The sequence below is a fragment of the Aquarana catesbeiana genome, linkage group LG13 (assembly GCF_042186555.1).
Source record: "Aquarana catesbeiana isolate 2022-GZ linkage group LG13, ASM4218655v1, whole genome shotgun sequence".
In the NCBI taxonomy this organism is placed as follows: Eukaryota; Metazoa; Chordata; class Amphibia; order Anura; family Ranidae; genus Aquarana; species Aquarana catesbeiana.
Window position 1 is genome coordinate 122,552,039 of NC_133336.1, and position 19,852 is coordinate 122,571,890.

Here is a 19,852-nt window from a genome sequence, read left to right on the forward strand (position 1 = left end):
AAAGTTCAGTGTTAGAAAAATTGATGCCTGGCCAAGGGGAGTGTAGAGGTGGACGGGGAGTCTACTGACATCAGGACTCCACCCACCGAGCTGCAGACAACAGACCCACCCACAGAATCCAGAGTATTGCAGGGCACCAAACAGGTAAAGGGGAGATATTTGATAGGCAAGGATACATGCATTAGGCATGTATATCCTTATAGATCAGCACTATGGAAGTAGTTTAGAAATGATGAGTGGGTTTACATCCACTTTAAACACAGGCATGTTTTGTGTTGGTTCTGTTACTCGTATTTGTATCAATGCAGGTCATATAATAAAAATTTTGAAATTTCTGTATTTGGATGTCTGTGCAAGAATTTATGTATTTATGCTCGATGACTAAATCATGATTGGCCATGCAAACAATCTTGATGGTTTGCTTGCCAATTCTTTCAAGCCCAAGGTTTTTTTAAATTACATTAGATCATTCAACTGTATACATATATTTTTTATTTTAATAAATTGTCATCGCTCATCTCTAGTATAACTATTTAGAACTGTTCTGACAGGTTTGGGTTTTCAGCTCCTTATTTCTAATATATTCACTTGCTCTAATCTTCAACTTTTTACAGGTCCTTCTTGTAATTTTGGAGCTGGCATGGGCACTCTAATAAACTATTTCTAGTATTACATTTTAAAATGCCACTTGATTTTAGACTCTGGTAATTTGACAGAGATATGGGCTCATTCACACATGTCGGCACCATGTGTTTATGCGGAATTTCTAAAGCCTCATAACCGCCCACCATGAATATTATAATGGTAGCACACAGTGCTGTTAACACAGGAACAGTAGTGTCGTGTTAAAAATGAAGCAGCATGTTGCTTTCATGAGTCATTGATGCCTGTCAACCGCTTCCATTGATTTCAGTGGTCATGCCCAATATCTGCACCTTAACAGCACCTAGAGCATTTAGGGTGTGTTGGTGATGCATTTTTTTGAAGTGTTAGCATAGACTGGGGAAAAATGGAGAACTAGGACAGAGCAGCTCCAATCACTTCTGTTGTACAGAACAGACGTGTGATAACGCCGTTTACTTCTGTGTACAGGCAAAATTCCCAACCAGCCAGCAATATGGACAGTGCCAGGTAGGAAATGTCAATATTATAATGCGTCACTGCGCAGCCAAAAAGTGTTAAATTACATATACTGAGCAGCTGAACACAAAAGAATTAATCTGCAAAAATTCCATTGAGCATTATTGGTAGTGGCAATGCTTTCTGTGTCAGTAAAAGACCTCATCAGCAAGTGTTGGTATATGGAAGGAACAGTGTCAGCAAGTGTTATGAAAGGCTGATATTTATGTATCAGTACTCATAGAAAAGGCGGAACAGTACCCAGAATATATGACCCAAGTATCCTGAGCTATTGTGATGCATACAAAAAAAAAAATCTTATCCTTCGATTGGGAAAAACTGTGTTCCAGGAAGCAGGAGAGCAGTAGTGAGTATGATTATGGCTGCTGGTTTTATTTTATATATTTTATTGTAATATATCCTAAGTCAACATATCAAACTGGATCATTTCTTCTACATCACTTTTGCCTTTTAAGCACTTCCCTCAAGAAAAGCAGCCCTTCCATGAGTGTTTTTATTGCGCCTTTATTGAAGTGTTTTCAACGCTTTATAAACACAACAAAAACACATAATAAACACATGCCATAGGAGCGTTAATGAGTATTGCTTTGTTCATAAACACGTGTGAACAATCCCTATGGGTGAGTAGCCCTAAACGTGAACTGTCTGCATACGGGGCCACTCGCCTGCAAGCCCACACCTGTCCAATTGGGCCAAGCAACAGTATGTCTAGTCACTTCATTCACATACATTTACATTGGCTACCTGCAATCAGCACCTACTAGCTCAAGAACTACAGGCCTCAGCACTTGGCATTGAGTGAGGCATTTGTCCCTTTTATCATTTTGTTTCTTCACCTTCATGTTTGTTTTTTTGTTTGTTTTTTATGGTTGGCAACAATCAAAATTCCAGTCAATGGCTCCTAGAATTAAAGAAGTGTGCAAATAACTAAAATGGATTGTGTGTGTTCTGCTTTGATTTAGTTGTGGGTTATGTTATGGTTTTTTTTTTTTTTTTTTTTTTTTTTTTTTTTTGGTTTCTACTAAATATGTCCAGTAATCCAGCATGAAACAATTCCTGTGCAAGATCATGCTATAATAGAGACCAGTCCCTGCTGCTCCCCCTTCTTGTGTAGGGCGACTGGTCTTCAATAATACCCCTCCTGTAGTTTTCCGCAGGCAGCCTAGTGTGTGTGTGTGAACCTGCTAGGTCCCTCCCACAGCACTGCTTTCTGCACTGGTTATGGTGTCACTTCTACTTTCTATAAGGCAGTAGCTGGGTTTGAAAAAACACATTTTGGTGCACCTAAAATGGGTTCATGTTTTGGCTATTGGGGATTTTTTTTTTTTAAAATACAGGTATTTATGCTTAGAATATGTCTTTAAGGGAAGGTTACAGTGACAAAGTGTTGAAATACCCCTTATCTTTATCTAGGTATTTTGAACAACGAGATCTGGCAGATTCTGGTGACCCTTCCTGAAGAGATGAGACTGCCTGCCTCTATTTCCCCTGCACACAGCAATACCTGTCCATTCAAAGCAAGCCTCCCTTCATTACGTGGTGCATCTACCATCTTTTCTGTTCAGAACTTGACTTTCAGAAAGAAAGTGGCAGTAATAAAATCCCTTTGACGCAGTGATATGAAGGGCTACACATCAGACTATTGCATGTGAATATACAATGACCAGGAGTGGAAAATGATCCTGCTGCTTAGATTTAAAAATGCTGAATTTTTATTTTTTATTTTTTTCAAATGGCCAAAGTTGTAGAGATTTCAAGTGCCTAAAGGGTTTTGGAAACCATAAATTCATCCTTTTTGTAAAGGATATCAGCAGTTTTACAGAAAACCACCAAAGACCAGAACTGGATCCAATACATCTGCAAATAACCTGGTGGCACCCTTTCGTTAAAAGTCCTTAATTCATGTTGCTTTGCTTGTATGGGACCAGTGAAACATGTACATTGGCTTGTTATCTTTGTAGAAGTCTAAACCCTTTGTGCTGTGCTTCTATACAGGGATGGAGACAGAGGATCGGGTTGTGAGTCATGATGGTTTGTGGAGAGTTGTGGCCTCCTTAATAATACTTCTCCCTTTTGTATGGGTCTCCCCCATGCAGAGGATACTAGCGTCAAAGCTAGTATTGTACCTGTTTGCTAAGAAGAGGGGGTGGGGTCCTTAGTTTGAGTGGTTTATAGGATGAGTCCTGTAGTTTTCTGTAAAACTGCACCTGTCCTTTTGATCTCAATTCAAAAAGCCCATCCTTGCCAGTAGGACCTGCATGGGTTTTCCTGCTGGCACTGTTGTGGTTGAAGCAACCTGTAGCATGGAAAACTGTGAAACTTCTGTATTTTTTTTTTTTTTTTTTATGTTTAATTCTTTTGTATCGATCATTTTTTATAAATTGTATTTGTAGGTCTGTCTCTGCAAGCAAACTATGTATGAGGTTTTGGGTTATTTTTTACATATGCAAGTCAACTGAAAATTGAAAGTTTGGATTAAACAGGATTATTATAAATTATTTCTATTTTTTTTTTTTTTTTTTTTTTTCAAATGGTCTTCCTCCCATTTTAAGGACTAAGTTTTTATGTGCTTCCTACCCAAACTTAATTTTACATCTCTGGATTTCACCTTTTAAGGTATAATTTTGCTAACACCTTAGACTTGGATCCTTTACTATGTTAATTGTGGTGATCATGTCCTATAGTACCAATGATGGGTAAAAAAAAATAGCAAATAGGCTGACATTCTCACCTTCTGCATGCTGTGTAATGGTTATAGACAAATGTCAGTCTGCTTCATTCACTGGATATCAAACTCTCCTAGGAGCAAAGAGGTGCATAAGTTAGGATCTGGCAGGTAACCACTGCTCCAAAAATCTAGCAAGAATATGCTCCTTTATCTATTCTTTGTGTGTTGTAAGCAGGTGCGGGTGTGAAAGATGGTGGCATTTCAAAGCAAGAAAGGATACAGCAACCTAGCTGGTATATGTAGTTTTATGTTTCCTTTGCTTTTAAATATTACCTATTATAGGTAGGCTGTTTGGTGGGACAATCATCTTTGGTATAAATGCTGTTTAAGTGTTGACACATGTTCTATTGTGTTGGTTGCAGAGGCAATTTCAGGATCTGTGTTCTGTTTTATGAAACCTGTCTTATTCTCCCTGTCTGTACATAAAGATCTCTTTCTTTTTTTTTATTAAGACCTCGTTTTTGTCTTCTTGCTCATTTCATGACCTTGATATTACTTATTAATTATATACATTTTTAAATTCTGCTCTTAAAGTGATACTAAAATTAAAAAGAGAAGATGTTATACTTGTCTGCTCGGTGCAATACTTTTTCACAGAACTGACCCTTAACTCCTCTTTGGTAGTCCCCTGACAGTGCTGTCTGCTCCTCCTTTGCAAATCAGGTGCTATGGACGCATGCATGCTCCTGGGCTGTTTGTGTCATGCATGCTCCCTGCTCCCACCTCACAAGAGTTTGACAGCAGCAGGAGCCTAAGGTTCCGCTGCTCTGGGTGTCTCCTGTGAGACCCAGAGGTGAGAGGTTTGGTGCTGTAGTAGTGAGAGGAGTTGGGTCGTTGTTTAGGAATGGGGGGTTGGTAGGATAGGTAGTTTTTACCTTTTTAATAAGGAGCATGTATTGGGATAAAAATTTAGGGTTGCACCGATACTAGTATCGGTGCCGATACTGAGTATTTGCCCAAGTATCGGTACTTAAGCAAATGCACTGATACCTGAAATTGATACTTTCAGGCTCGGTTCTTTGAGCTGTCAGTGGGTCTCTTCTGTTGACAGCTCAAGTGTTAAAGAAGTCTGGTAATTGAAGCTGTCAAAAAAAAAAAAAAAAGATCTACAGCGACTGCAATTCCAAATGCACTTGTAGTGCAAAGTGGATTTGCCTTTAGTAAATCAACCCCGTTTGTTTCTTTTTGAATCTTTCTGTTTCTTCATCTGCAGATCAAAGGAATGAACAAATGCTCCTCTGTTTAACCCCTTATAAACCCTTAATTTACTCGACTCATCCTTAATTAACTCCCTATTCTCCTCCATTTTAATTTTCCTGCTTTTTTTTTTTTGTTCACATCTATGTTATTGACGATAAACAATTAAAACTTATTAACATATATTTACACATTTCACATTGAAAACGCAAAATTTAAAAAAAAAAAAATGTCAATGCTTTGTACCATTGCTAACAGCTGAAGTGAAAACAAAACAGTTGCGGTAGGTCTCGGTAATTGGTATTGGCGAATACTAAAAAGTATTGGTACTCGGAAAAAAAAAAAAAATGGTAGTGGTATACAAATACCACAGTGGTGATCACCGCATAGGTAGGTAGAAAACTGTTCAGTCTCGGAGTGTAAGAAGACATGGGGCTACTCAATGAAATTGGCGGTGAATTGGTTTAACCTTAACCACTTCAGCCCCAGAAGATTTGGCTGCTCAATGTCCAGGCCATTTTTTGCGATACGGCACTGCGTCTCTTTAACTGACAATTGCGTGGTCGTGCGACGCTGTACCCAAACAAAATTGATGTCTTTTTTTTTTTTTCCCCACAAATAGAGCTTTCTTTTGGTGGTATTTGATCACCTCTGCGTTTTTTTTTTTTTTTTTGTTTTTTGTTTTTTTGTTTTGTTTTTTTTTGCGCTATATATACAGATGAGCGACAATTTAAAAAAAAAAAAAAACTATCTTTAACTTTTTGCTATAATAAATATCCCACATTTAAAAAAAAAACACTTTTTTTCCTCAGTTTAGACCATTTATGTATTCGTCTACATATTTTTGATTACAAAAATCGCAATAAGCGTTTGGTTTGCGCAAATGTTATAGTGCCTACAAAATAGGGGATTGATTTATGGCATTTTTTTTACTAGTAATGCGGCGATCTGCGTTTTTTGTTTTTTTTGTTTTTTTTTTTTTTCTCGGGACTGCGATATTGAGGCGGAAAATTGGACACTTTTGACACATTTTTGGGACCAGTGACAATTATACAGTGATCAGTGCTATAAAAATGCACTGATTACTGTATAAATGTCACTGGCAGGGAAGGGGTTAAGTGTGTGCGTTTTCTAACTGTGTGGGGATAGGACTGTCTAGGAGGCGGGAGATCTGTCTCTACTCCCCTGAAAGAACTGGGATTTGTGTGTTTACACACACCGATCCTGGTTCTCACTCTGTCACGAGCGATCGCCGTCATCCCGCCCGCCGGGCACATGCTTTGGCTAGTGGCCAAAAGGCAAAGCAATGTAAGGTAATGTTGATTTGCCCAGCCGAGCCAACCTGCTGCAGTTAAACTGCGGCGGCTGGTCCGGAAGTGGTTAAGCTGCGTAAGGTGTTTTTTTTTGTTTTTGTTTTTTGTTTTGTTTTTTGTTTTTGTTTTTTCACTCACAGGTATGTGCAACTCCATTCCACAATCTGTGGTGTCAGCGGAAAGTATTGATATTTTTAAAAGACTCTTGGACGTGCATCTTGGTGAACATAATATACAGGGATATGAGAAATAAATGACAGGAGCACATACACCTACACCCTCAAACAGGAGGGAGAGGCCCCTGGGACGAACAAAGCTATTCTCGCCGGTACCCTGTACATCTGAGCAAAACCTTGTAATTTGCTTCAATCAATAAGGTATTTATATATGATTTTGATGTAGATTGTGACATTGTTTACCATTCATCTGGAGCGATTGTCTCCCCTATGTCTTGTTCCCACTTCTTTATATAGAACAATTTTTCTGGAGTAGAGGTCAATATAGTATAGATTTTGGAGAGATAGCCAGTGTGCTTATCAAAGGATCTGCATAAATACTCCATTGAGGTGGATGTGGTTATATCAGCTGCACGTTGTAAGGTTTGCAGAAAATGCACATAATGAAAAATTTCTGAGTTTGGAAGAAGGTATTTCTCTTGGAAGAGTTCCTTGTGATAAAATCCCCCTATGATCAGAGGTTAGCAATACATATCAAACCCTTGTTTGTCCACCAAGCAAGGGTCTGGGGATTGAGACCTGGGTTGCCAGCTAGGGCGGTCATGGGAGCATGTGGGGATTTGAAATTATGGGGTTTCATTAATCCATCCCATAGGTTTAATGAAAATGATAGTGTGGGACACATCATGACAGGTCTGTCTTTTGGTCTTGACCACATCAGGTGCCTAATTGGTTTTGTGGGATATAGGGAAGATTCAGTTTTCATCCAGATGGATGGAGGTGTTGAGTGGTAGTGAATTAGCTGTGCCAATTGCGCTGTATGAAAACATTTGGCTAAGTCTGGGACACCCAAGACACCCTCATCTTAGGCGTGTATAGAGTGTACTTGTTCACCCAAGGTCTCTTATTCCCCCATATAAATTTCAAAACCTTATTTCGGAGTTTGTGTAAGTCTGACATCAAACCACGACAGGATTATTAACCCATCATTTTTAGATCAGCCACCATCTTGCTATATAGAGGGGGATAGTTTGCCTGATAGTTAATTTGTGAAATCGGGTGATAGTTGGCACAGTCCCCGTGGTTCTTCCCAGGTTTAGGGATGGCATGGATAAAGGCCGCATTTTCATGCATAGCCAAAGCCATGCCTTTCTTCAGGTCATTAAAAAAGGAGCATAGGTGGGGTACCAACAACTCCGAATACTTCTTGTAATAGTGACCCAAAAATCCATAAAGTGCCAGCCACTTTGATTTTTCCCTTTGTAAAATCTCCCTCCATCAGTTCAATATGATCGTTCGCCACCTTAGGTATGTCCCTATATAATTTATCAGCTAGAGCTGCGGAGAAAGCGACACAATTATTTTTGATTCAATAGTTATTTATATTTACAAACCAGGGGTGTAGCAATGGGCGCTAAATTTGTACCCAGTCTTGCAAATTTATTTATGGCAAGGTGGGAGCACAATGTAATTTTTTTCAAATGGTGGCCTGCCCTATCCTTTTCCAAAAGGTACATTGATGATGTATGTTTATCTGGAATGGGGCTGCCACCTCTCAATTTTTATGGGATTTCTTAATGACCATCATCTAAATATTAGGTTGACTCATAATTTTAGCCAGCAGGAGATCAATTTTCTAGACCTAACAGAAAACAGAATTTCTACTAAATCTTATTTTAAAAATTCAGATTATAGTTCTAGTTTAGGCTTATAAAAGACACAAGTCCATCTAGTTCAACCAAAAAAAAAAAAATCATATAATCCCATCTACACAATCCTTCACCCACAGTAGATCCAGAGGAAGGCGAAAAACCCCAGCAAAGCATGCTACAATTTGCTACAGCAGGGGGAAAATTTCCTTCCTGATCCCCCGAGAAGCAATCGGATTTTCCCTGGATCAACATTACCTATAAATGTTAGTACCCAGTTATATTATGTACATTAAGGAAAGAATCCAGGCCTTTTTTAAAAGCAATCTACTGAGCTGTCCAGGACCACCTCTGGAGGGAGTCTATTGATAATTAGATAGTGGATAATGTTGGATTATTTCCAGATACAGATAAGGGTCCCCAATCCCTAATGATTAAATCGCAAATAGAAACTAGGGGAGGGAGCCTAGGCTGCCTCATAAGAGATGGGATTTTTATAGTGCACCATTTTATCTGTATAATAAGGCAAGCACGAACTCAAAAAATGATAAAAATTACATTTTATTGATTACAAAACACGTAATATCTAATATAATAAAATCATGAGCTACAAAAAGTACATTAGAGATACTTGATACTAAAGATCGCTGTTACGCGAATTGCTGGAAAGATGCTAGAATATGCGGTAAGCCAACATGTTTCGCAGTTTCCTGCTTTTCTTCAAGGGCGTCGCTTGCATCTGTCGATATCTCTAGATTACATAAATTCATATTAGGAACCATTCTATAGTACACAGTCCAAGTACATTTTATTCAGCTAATAAAAGTGCTTACCCAATAGTAGTTACCAATGCCTAAAGTAGGGCGTGCATAGCCAGACTCACACCAAAGGCCCAATCTGTTATCAGCCGATCGCGATCAATACCCCAGGGCAGTCAGCCTAAGAGGTTGGATAGTGGGATGTCGGATCACGTAGTGACCAACCTATTAAATAGGTATGTCCTGTGTAAAAAGATATTTTTAACTACTTTTGCGATAGAGGAAAGGGGTATTGATTATCGTTGTTCATAATCCTGATATATTAGGTTACTCCTGACTTTTACTATCTATGCATATTAAATAATATAGGTTGTACTCATAACCATATTGCACCACCCTACATGCCAATTAGAAGTATCCACCTAGGTGGATAAAGTTACCTTATATTAATAATGTAGTTAGTCTCAAAAATGGATCAGCATATATATCTGTATTGCTGTAGATGCCAAAGTGTCAGCTAATATAAATAGCCGTCACACATTTAGCATCCACCACAGAGTACAGCCATGTGATCAATAATAGCATGTAAAGCATTTTGTAAACACTCTGATATGGGTTTGTATTAGTGAATGGGGTAATGCAATATTGGGTTGCAGTCTACATAGCTTAATAATATGCCGTGGGTGATCTATAGAAACAGAATAGATCATGTCAGAGTTTATCAATAGTCAGTAGGCAAGGAAACTATCCATCTATAATTTACCTCTAGTTGTTATGAATGTGGGATGGTTTTAAGGCCGAAGGCCTCCGGGTAAGGTCCACTGTGTCTGCTGCCGTTATATCTATATCTATATATCGATATATATATAGTCTGCGTGATCCCCCCGGAAGCAGAGGGTCAGCTGACCCCTGACTTTGCGTCCGCAGCGGGAGCCCCTGCATTGCGCATGCGCAAGACGGCCGGGACTGGCCGTCATTGCGTCAGCGCACACCACGCAACTAATTCGTGCGCGGGGAGGGAGGAAGGGAGATGATATGACCCTAACCTCCCACCAGGGGCGCCCGAACATCCACACTCATTTCCTAATCGCCGCCAGCTGAACAGGAGAGCCCCCGATGTGAGGTGCCAGGCAAGCCCCTCAGCATCGATACTGTTACAAATCTAAATCACACCGATTCATATGCACAGGAACAATAACACATATTTGTGCCCTAGAATAGAGATGTACAAAATATATACAGACAATCATAAGTTATCAATTGAATGAGTCATTGTAGGTACATTATATACATAAATCTCTTTATGGTGCTGCACCGTCAGGTAATAGTAAAATATACATAGGAAAAAAGGGGGGAAAGAGGAAAACAGAATGAGGGAGAAGGGAAAGAGAGGAATATAAGAAACATTGGATAAAGAGGGAAATCACAGACAGACAGATGTTGAGGGGAGGGGGGAGAGGGGGAAGTTTTTACAACTCCTACTGAGGGTCTTATCCCCACTGATACCATCCAGTAAGCCAGATATGTCACAGAGACATTTCAGTCGATCAAGCAATATTTTACCAATCAAGATATATATATATATATATATATATATATATATATATATATATATATATATATATATATATATATATATATATATTTATGGTCTGCATTATATTTATGGAGAAGAGAGTGGAGACCCCTTACTTGATTAATGTGCCAACAGATACGAGGTACAGAAAAGATCCAATCGAATATTATCAGATTGGTGTTGTTAGTTTATAAAAATGGTTTAAATGACAGCAGTATTCAAACCGGTGGATAGGTAGCTCTTTGGCAAAAAATCCATCTAGCCTCATGTTGGAGGATCCTCTTATCAAAGTCACCTCCTCTATCGGATTCTGGAATCACCTCCAATGCAAAAAATTATATAAACATAGGATCATAACTATGGTTTAATCCGACATGCTTACAGATTGGGGTATATAGTAAACCCGCGTCAAGGTAATAGAGGTGATCCTAAATCCGTTTTGCAAAAATGCGCCACATAGGCACATTGCAAGATAGACTATCCCGATGGTATTGCAATCTGCATACGTTTTGGACTTATAGTACCCACCTCTCGGTAAGGGACAATCAGCGCCCTCTCTGATCCACGGGCACTGATAGATCCATGGGTCTATTGATAGTTATATTTCCCTGACCAGCTATCACAATCCAGGGTGGCTGAATAATATCCCCAAGAGACAGTTTGTCAGAATGAGAAGAAATTATAGCGCATTAGATGATTTCTATATACAAAGTCAGGTAATTAAATGTTTTTTTACAGAAAGGTTATGCGGGAGCTGATCTTGACGGGATCATTAAGGAAGTTGGTGAACGAGACAGGACATCCATCCTTACTGGTGAATAACTGTCCATTCATAACCAACTTCTCCACTCAACATTGGCAAATCAGACGCATCATAAAAACGTCACTGGGGCATTCTAAAATGAGCTCCCACTCTGAATACCCTTTTACCTAGCACTCCAGCTGTGGTCTTCAGAAAAGCCCCAAATCTAAGAGACAGATTGGCCCCTAATGTGGTTAACCTACCTTCCAGACCTGTAATCTTTTCAAATATAAAAGGTTTTCACCCTTGCAATAAGTGTGTGATTTGTGATGTAAAGGGCAAAAGATGTAAAGATTTACCAATTTTTTTTCGACCTGTACAGGAAAAATATATGATCTTGATAGTTTTATATCTTGCAACTCTTCTTATGATGTTTATCTCCTCCAATGCACGACGTTGGGAGGACTACCAGACATATATAATGATACACATTATTAAACGCGGCTTCAAACACCACAGCCTTTCTGTCCTTTTTAGAGAGATCCATAATAGAAATCCCAAACATTTCATTTTGTGGGTACTCAAACCACACTGGAGGAGATGTAATAAAACCAGAGAAATCTCTAAATTAGAAATGAAATTATTTTTTGAGCTCAAGAAATATGTTCCCTATGGGTTAAATGTTGATTGGGACGTTAACTGTTTTATTGACACAAAATAATCCAATGTTCAGATTCTTGGTTTTTGCCATTTTATTCTTTTTTATTTTTTTGTATACTGTTTCCTTTTAACACAAAGGAAGTAAAGAGATTTTGAATATTTTGTTTTTTAAATGCATTTTTGTCCATATCTTTTGATACTGTACCTACTTTATACTGTCCCTATACATGGCTTAAAAAAAAAAAAAAAACAGTGACTAGTCTGGTATAACTCCCAACATGACACAGTTTTTTTGCTAGTGTTCCATAGTTGTTAACATTTTCAAAAACATTTTAAGGACACTTTTTTTTTTTCTGTAGGCGGAGTAGTATTTTAATTAGGCGTGGGGCATGCATTTGTAGGTGTGGTCTAGGATGAGTGAAACGCTGTGCAAAATGGCCGTAGTTTAAATTGCACTAAACTTTGGAGCGTGGCTTAAAGGGGTGTGGTTATATAGAGTCTGAGATGACCTGCATAGTGGAGAATGTGGTAATGTTAAATAGGGAATGTAGGTAGGGCATTGTATGGAGGTCAGTAGGATGTAGGGCACCCCAGTACAGCCAAAATAAGGCCCCCATCAGGTATTCGTTTCCATACCACCCAATGCTGCTTCCTTCCTCACACAAAAAATGAAAAGACTATAGAGCTCCAACCACAAAGCTCCTCCCCAGATCACATGAGCAGGCATTTAAATTACCTGACTTGGGCTTGACGCTGGCTGCGACTCTGGCTGGGGTGGTTGGTTCTGCTGGCCTCTGCTCTGTCTGTCTGGGTGGCTGGATCACCTCTGGCCTCTACAGTCCTCACGACACCCCTGCTTGCGGCTTTAATGAATACTCAGGCCTCTGGCTGACCCTCACTCCGGGTCCCTCTTCTCCTCCGGCTGGGCTCTCGCTGTCCATATCTGCTCCTCTTGCTCCCAGTGAGGTCCCTGCAGCAGCCACTCAAGGTTTGTTTTGTGGTTGGAAACAAACCCTTAGTGATTTGAACAGAAGCATTGGATCATTCTGACCTTGGTATGATCTGAAGCTCTTAAGGGCTGAGGACAGATCTGAGGTTTAATAGACCCCAGATCTCTTGGGAAACAGTACCTGTCACTGCCTATTGCTATCACATCGGATATTTATATAAAAAAAATATTTAAAGTGGATGTAAACCCGAAATTTTTTTTTTTTTAATCATACTGTAGAGTATAAGATTTGCTATCATTTTAGCCCTGTCTTGCCACACAGAGTTAATCCATCTCTGAGCAATCCCTTTTTATTGTTCAGTGAGACGATTCTTGACAAACTGAGAAAAACTTTGTCAAATACTCCCCCTTGCTGTGAGTGACAGGTGATTTACATCTCGTGCATTAGCCTAAGAGACATGCAGTATTTTTTAATTTCCTCCCCCACTCCTTTCTTCAGCAGCTCTGCAAGTCCACACCTCAGCATGATTTGGCATGCTGAAGTCATGTGGTTACTTTCCTGTCTTTTCACTGGATGTTAAAGATCATAGCAGAAGTTCAGTGTTGGAAATACACAGGAGAAAATGCATATTGACAAGAGGAGTGTAGAGGTGGGCAGGGAGTCTACTGACATCACGACTCCACCCACCGAGCTCCAGACAACCGACCCACCCACAGAATATGCAGTTTTTCGGGTCTAATAACAGACCGAGGGGAGACATTTGACAGGTAAAGATACATGCAGGATGCATGTATATCCTTTATAGATAACCCCCATGGCAGTAGTTTAGAAAGGATGACATTGGGTTTACATCCACTTTAATACAATATATTTATTAATATAATTATAAAAATAAAGGAACAGTTTATATTAAATTAAAAGCACTCACATGCAAAGGCCCTGCACATGTGCAAACAGCAATCAAACCACACATGTGAGGTATCACCTCGAATATTAGATTGAGGGCAGTAATTCTGGCACCAGACCTCCTGTGTAAATCTAAAGTGGTAGCCTGTAAAGGTTTTTTAAAGCGACACCTATAAACAATAAAATTCACGTAGTTTTGGAGTTTTTTGCAGTTACATGGGCGTATTCAAAGCAATTTCAAAGGGTGACATGTTTGATATCGGTGTAAACTATTGGCGCTTTAAAAAATCCAGTATAAAATAATAAGCTTTTGGTTACTCTGCGTAACATCATCTTTTATATTTTAAAAAATATAGATACAGGGAGTGGCGCTGTGCATGAGGGAATAGATGGCATATAATAATTTTCTAATGATTATGATTTATGTGTCTATAGGACATATTAAGGAGAACGATAAAAAATTGGAAAAAGCTATATATATATCCCACATGTGGATCATGTAGTGCTAATAAGAAAGTTTGGATACAAGTAGGTGTTCAATACAGCCTTAATCTCATAACCCAATAAACGCTGGTGATTTCTAATGGTGTTATATAATGTGCATTAAAAAGTGCCAGAATATCAAGTGCAGTCCAATTAAGTGTTCCAGCCCCTGCTGGGATGAGTTACAAGTGATATATATAAAGGAGGGAGTATCTACAACCCTCTAAAGTGCAGTGCCAAGAAATTAAATTAAATTGCTATAAAAGTAGAAATGTATAAAGAAATTATAAATATGTATATAGAGTATATAAGTGATATATAATAAATGTGGGATGCAGAATAAAGATAGTAATAATAAATTAATTGATAGTAGCACAAATAGATAACAGCATAAGATCATATGTGAAAACGCAAGCAAAAGTAAATATCCAGTAAATTGTTAAAAAAGTTCATGTATTATCTTCCACCCGACGACCTCCAGAATTACTAATGACACAATCCCCCTGATGTGATTCCACTCACCGGAACGCTACACCCCTGCAGGGGTATAAGCATAAGATGTTTCAACTCCAACCGATCCGATCCGGATGCCGATCGAGTCCTTGTGTGGTGATATCCTCTCGCCTATAATTCCCCAGTCCAGGTCAGCCTTTCCAACAGAGCAGGGAAAAGGGGGAAGTTGATAATCCCCTAGTGCGATCCTATCTCCAGCCGGACACCCGCTCCAGGGATATTATATGGAATAAAGAAAGAAGTTGTATCCACATAGCGTAACTCCTTTTTAAAAAGTTTATTTGGTAATATAAATTCATACAGTCCAATAAAGCGGAGTTAATTTCAAAAAATGAATTAAAAAGAGTAGGGAGCGTGCAAGCTCACTGGCTCCCCTTGCTATCCCGGGACGCAGCGTTGTTCGCAGTTACCGCTTGCGTTCCACCGGTCAGCTAGCAGAAACCACAGCGGCAGGAAGTGACGTTGTGCGTACCAAGATAGTCCCGCCTTACGCGTTTCGTCACACGGACGTCATCGGAGGCGCACTAGGGGATTATCAACTTCCCCCTTTTCCCTGCTCTGTTGGAAAGGCTGACCTGGACTGGGGAATTATAGGCGAGAGGATATCACCACACAAGGACTCGATCGGCATCCGGATCGGATCGGTTGGAGTTGAAACATCTTATGCTTATACCCCTGCAGGGGTGTAGCGTTCCGGTGAGTGGAATCACATCAGGGGGATTGTGTCATTAGTAATTCTGGAGGTCGTCGGGTGGAAGATAATACATGAACTTTTTTAACAATTTACTGGATATTTACTTTTGCTTGCATTTTCACATATGATCTTATGCTGTTATCTATTTGTGCTACTATCAATTAATTTATTATTACTATCTTTATTCTGCATCCCACATTTATTATATATCACTTATATACTCCATATATATATTTATAATTTCTTTATACATTTCTACTTTTATAGCAATTTAATTTAATTTCTTGGCACTGCACTTTAGAGGGTTGTAGATACTCCCTCCTTTATATATATCACTTGTAACTCATCCCAGCAGGGGCTGGAACACTTAATTGGACTGCACTTGATATTCTGGCACTTTTTAATGCACATTATATAACACCATTAGAAATCACCAGCGTTTATTGGGTTATGAGATTAAGGCTGTATTGAACACCTACTTGTATCCAAACTTTCTTATTAGCACTACATGATCCACATGTGGGATATATATATAGCTTTTTCCAATTTTTTATCGTTCTCCTTAATATGTCCTATAGACACATAAATCATAATCATTAGAAAATTATTATATGCCATCTATTCCCTCATGCACAGCGCCACTCCCTGTATCTATATTTTTTAGACCCATTTTTTGAGGGTACACGTTGGTGCCCTCTGCCTACATAGGGGGGCTGCAGTTGCAAGTATAGCCTGTAGCGCGGATCCACTGACCATAGAAACATCATCTTTTATATTTTATCAAGCAATTTTGTATAGTTTGTTTTTGTGCAATACGCTTCAAAGAAGTGTGCATTTCTTCCCCCCAAAAAATAGAAAAACCACTGTGACATAAATTGCAACACCCACCATTTTATTCTCTAGAACCTCTGATTTAAAAAAATATGTATAATGTTTGGGTTTATATAGAGAGGGCAAAAACAATCAGCCATTGGCACCACATCCCATAAGGAATACATAAAGAAAAGGGGAATGGGGAAAAAACACCCCAGGGACTTTAAAGGTGCTTGAATACACTGGTAATTAGAGTAAAAAAGATATAAGTATACAGGATCTATCCATACAAAAATGTATTTATTCAGTTTAATACATTTTGACAAAAAAGTTAAAAACAAGTCTCTCAATATCCATATTTGACTTTTACAGAGACAATGGAGGAAAAAAACACTTAGTGAGTACCACTCGACATGTTTCGCTCTTTATGAGCTTCATCAGGAGTTCTGGTAAACATGTGGTATACTGAGAATGAGAAACGCAGAATAAATATCGCATATTATAAACAATGAATAAAACCACACGGATGGAGTAATTACTGTATACATAGCAAAATCCAATCAAAAAGTTCAATAAAAATACTGATGTCACAGCAATTAATCAATTAGAAATAAGGTAGAGCTAACACAGCAGAAAAAAGCATCTCATCTAAAGGTAATCATAATAAAGACAATCTTACGAGACCAAATAGTAAATGAAAGTAAGAAATGTAGTTTGAAAAACGCGGTGGATAGCGTTCAAAGATATAGATGGGTCTCTCCCGCCTGGGCTCCCCACATTGTTGGTCACAGAGGGGCTAAGTATAAATAAATCCTTGCTGGAAAATTAAATGAAGATAAAGAATATTTACAAAATGGTCTGCAGGGCGCTCAATATTGAACATCCAAAAATCAGACACAAAATTACCTTGTGTTGAATCAAGAGTTAATTGCTAAAGGCTATCAAAGCCTTATTGCAAAATAGAAGCAGCCGCTTAAAAGCTCCCTGGTAAGGAGACTTAACGCTGACTAGTTATTAACAATTTACAGGCAGTAGGTGGTGTTAGAAGATACTGCAAAAGAGTAAAGAGAGAGTGAGAGTTTGTATCAGTAAGTGTGCTATCCACACCAGTGAGTCGCTTTGTACTGTGACCAATTGTTATCAGCTTACAGTACAGATATGTATTATCTATGTATGTCTATACTTCCCCATTTTGGAATTGACTTTCTTCCCAGGCATCTCTGGGAATGAGGTTCCCTACATGCACTGTTCTAAAATGCTTGGATACATTGGCTCTATTCTTTTTGTATTTGTATTCAGTGTTTCATTTAAAAAGTTCAGATACGCTAACTGGCAAGTTACGTATGGTGCAATCAATATATTTTCCTGTAGAGAAAGAGGTCACACTCTTTTTCTCTTTTTAGGCCTTACACCAGTGGTTTTCAACCCTGCCCTCAAGTACCCACAACAGACCATGTTTTGGGAATTTCTCTTAGATAAAATAACTGTCCAAAATACCAAACCATTGACTCTGAATTAAAGCACCTGTGCAAGATAAAGGAAAACCTGCAAACATGACCTGTTAGGGGTACTTGAGGACAGTGTTGAGAACCACTGTCTTACACTACTTGCATGTTTTGAAGTCACATGGATAAGAACCCACTGCCCCCAACCATGAACTGGAAGTATGGGAATTTTGAGAACGATAAAGGGAGGAGACAACAGAGCAGGAGCTATCCTGCTTGAAAATTTGCACCCCCTGCAAAATCTCATATAACCTCTTATCTGCATATAAAACAGGAAGGCAAAGTTTAATGATTTTTTACAATCAAATTTATATTGCTTGGAATAGGTGGTCACAAAGTGAACCTTCCACTCCTACCACAAAACTGTCTTATTTCTAGGGCTAAGGGACTTATTAATCAAAGTATCTTGATCCCTCTCCTCAGCTATATTCCTACCTCTATTAATAAGAGGTCTACTGTATCCTTGTTCCCTTCTACCTCTCTGAACTTTCCTCCAGTTAGTTTTGAAGTCTTTGAGGTCATGTCCCAGTGTTCTTGATTTTGGCTTTATATTGAAAAAACTGCCCTTCTGAACCTTAATCACCCCTTGATGTATTTTAAGGTTTCAATCATGTCTCCCCTTTCCCTTCTTTCCTCCAGACTGTACATATTAAGTTCCTGAAGTAGCCATCGATATTCTTTATCCTCCGAAACTTTCACCATTTTTGTTACCTGTCTCTGGACTTGTTCTATCTTAGCAATATCTTTTTGTAAGTGAGGTCTTTCGAACTGGACACAGTATTCTAAATGAGAAAAAGTTTGTAACCAAAAAGTCTACCAAACCTCAATAAATATAACCCCACACCTCATCCCAGTAATCAAGAAAAATTGGAAGAGAGAGTGCCCCAACGGCTTGTCCCGGTAAGGGTTATTAAATGTAAGATTAGTACAAGAGTATTAGAAAAATAGTAAATTTTAAATTTTTATTCGAAATACAAAAAGATCATGATTAAAAACAATTAGAACAATTCATATAATTGATAGTCAATCTTTTGAAGCATGATAGAAAGGACTCTATAGTGGAAGAGCACAATCGAACATGACAATCAGCATACCTAACATGTTTCTGAATTTTGTTTATACAGTTCCTTCTTCAGGGTTTTTTTGGGGATGTACTGTATTAATCTATCATAGGAATACATAGATAGAAGTTGATCAAAAATTATAATTAAAAACGGATGCAAAACATGGGGACAACAACGGGGAACATGGCGAAAAAATAGGGCAAGACAACGATAATGTAAAGCAAGCAGTAAAGCATATATTTTTAAACAACTTACTATTGGATAATTTTCATATGCACTACAGGTGTGTCACACACGAATAAAGGCCCTTTAGTTTGACAGGCATCGCTCCACGCTTCAAGTCTCCAAGCAAATCGTGACAGAATTTCTTTTTAAGGATCCGCCAACCCAATTTATATGTAGATGGTGGCTGCAAACTAGAGGATCCACAGGGACCTCACACTGGTGGCTAACAAGCCATTGCATAAAGAGGAAGCATGATGGGTGGAATAGGCCAGAAGGATCCACATGGAGCAGCAAAAATAGGGGATCCAGACCCTAAACAAAAGTAATATATATTGTGTAAATATGAAAAGTAACTATTAAGTGTGTGTAATATATATGTATATATGTGGGGGTATATATATATTATTATAATATATTGGGAATCGCTGAACTAAGGCTGTGCAAGAACAGAATATATATTATACTACTGGCATATAACATGTCAGCAAAATATAAGTAAGTTGAAAATCATATCAATAAAAGTGCCTGATAGATATATCATATTCGGTACATGATGGGCTTTTTATATATAGAAAAAGTGGAATAATAAAATGTCAGCAAGGGTATAACAATGTGAACAAACGTAAGCTAAGAATGCACCATGCATTTGCCAAAATAGAAGTGGATCAGATACAAGTATATGGTGCTTATATAAGAAAGCAATGAAATACCTTTCTTAACAGCGTGCTTGGCTTGGTGTGGGCTCAGCAAGTGCTCTTCC

General features: G+C 38.6%; 1 protein-coding gene across 1 annotated transcript in view; it reads left to right on the forward strand.

Moving 5' to 3' along the window:
* The window catches only part of GEMIN2 (gem nuclear organelle associated protein 2), a 55,012-nt gene extending 50,580 nt beyond the window's left edge, over positions 1-4,432 (forward strand). The window contains exon 10 of the mRNA XM_073610612.1: positions 2,554-4,432. Coding sequence (XP_073466713.1) covers positions 2,554-2,599 — 46 coding nt within the window. The 3' untranslated portion in view covers positions 2,600-4,432. The remainder of the gene's footprint in view (positions 1-2,553) is intronic.
* Positions 4,433-19,852: the final 15,420 nt, after the last annotated feature.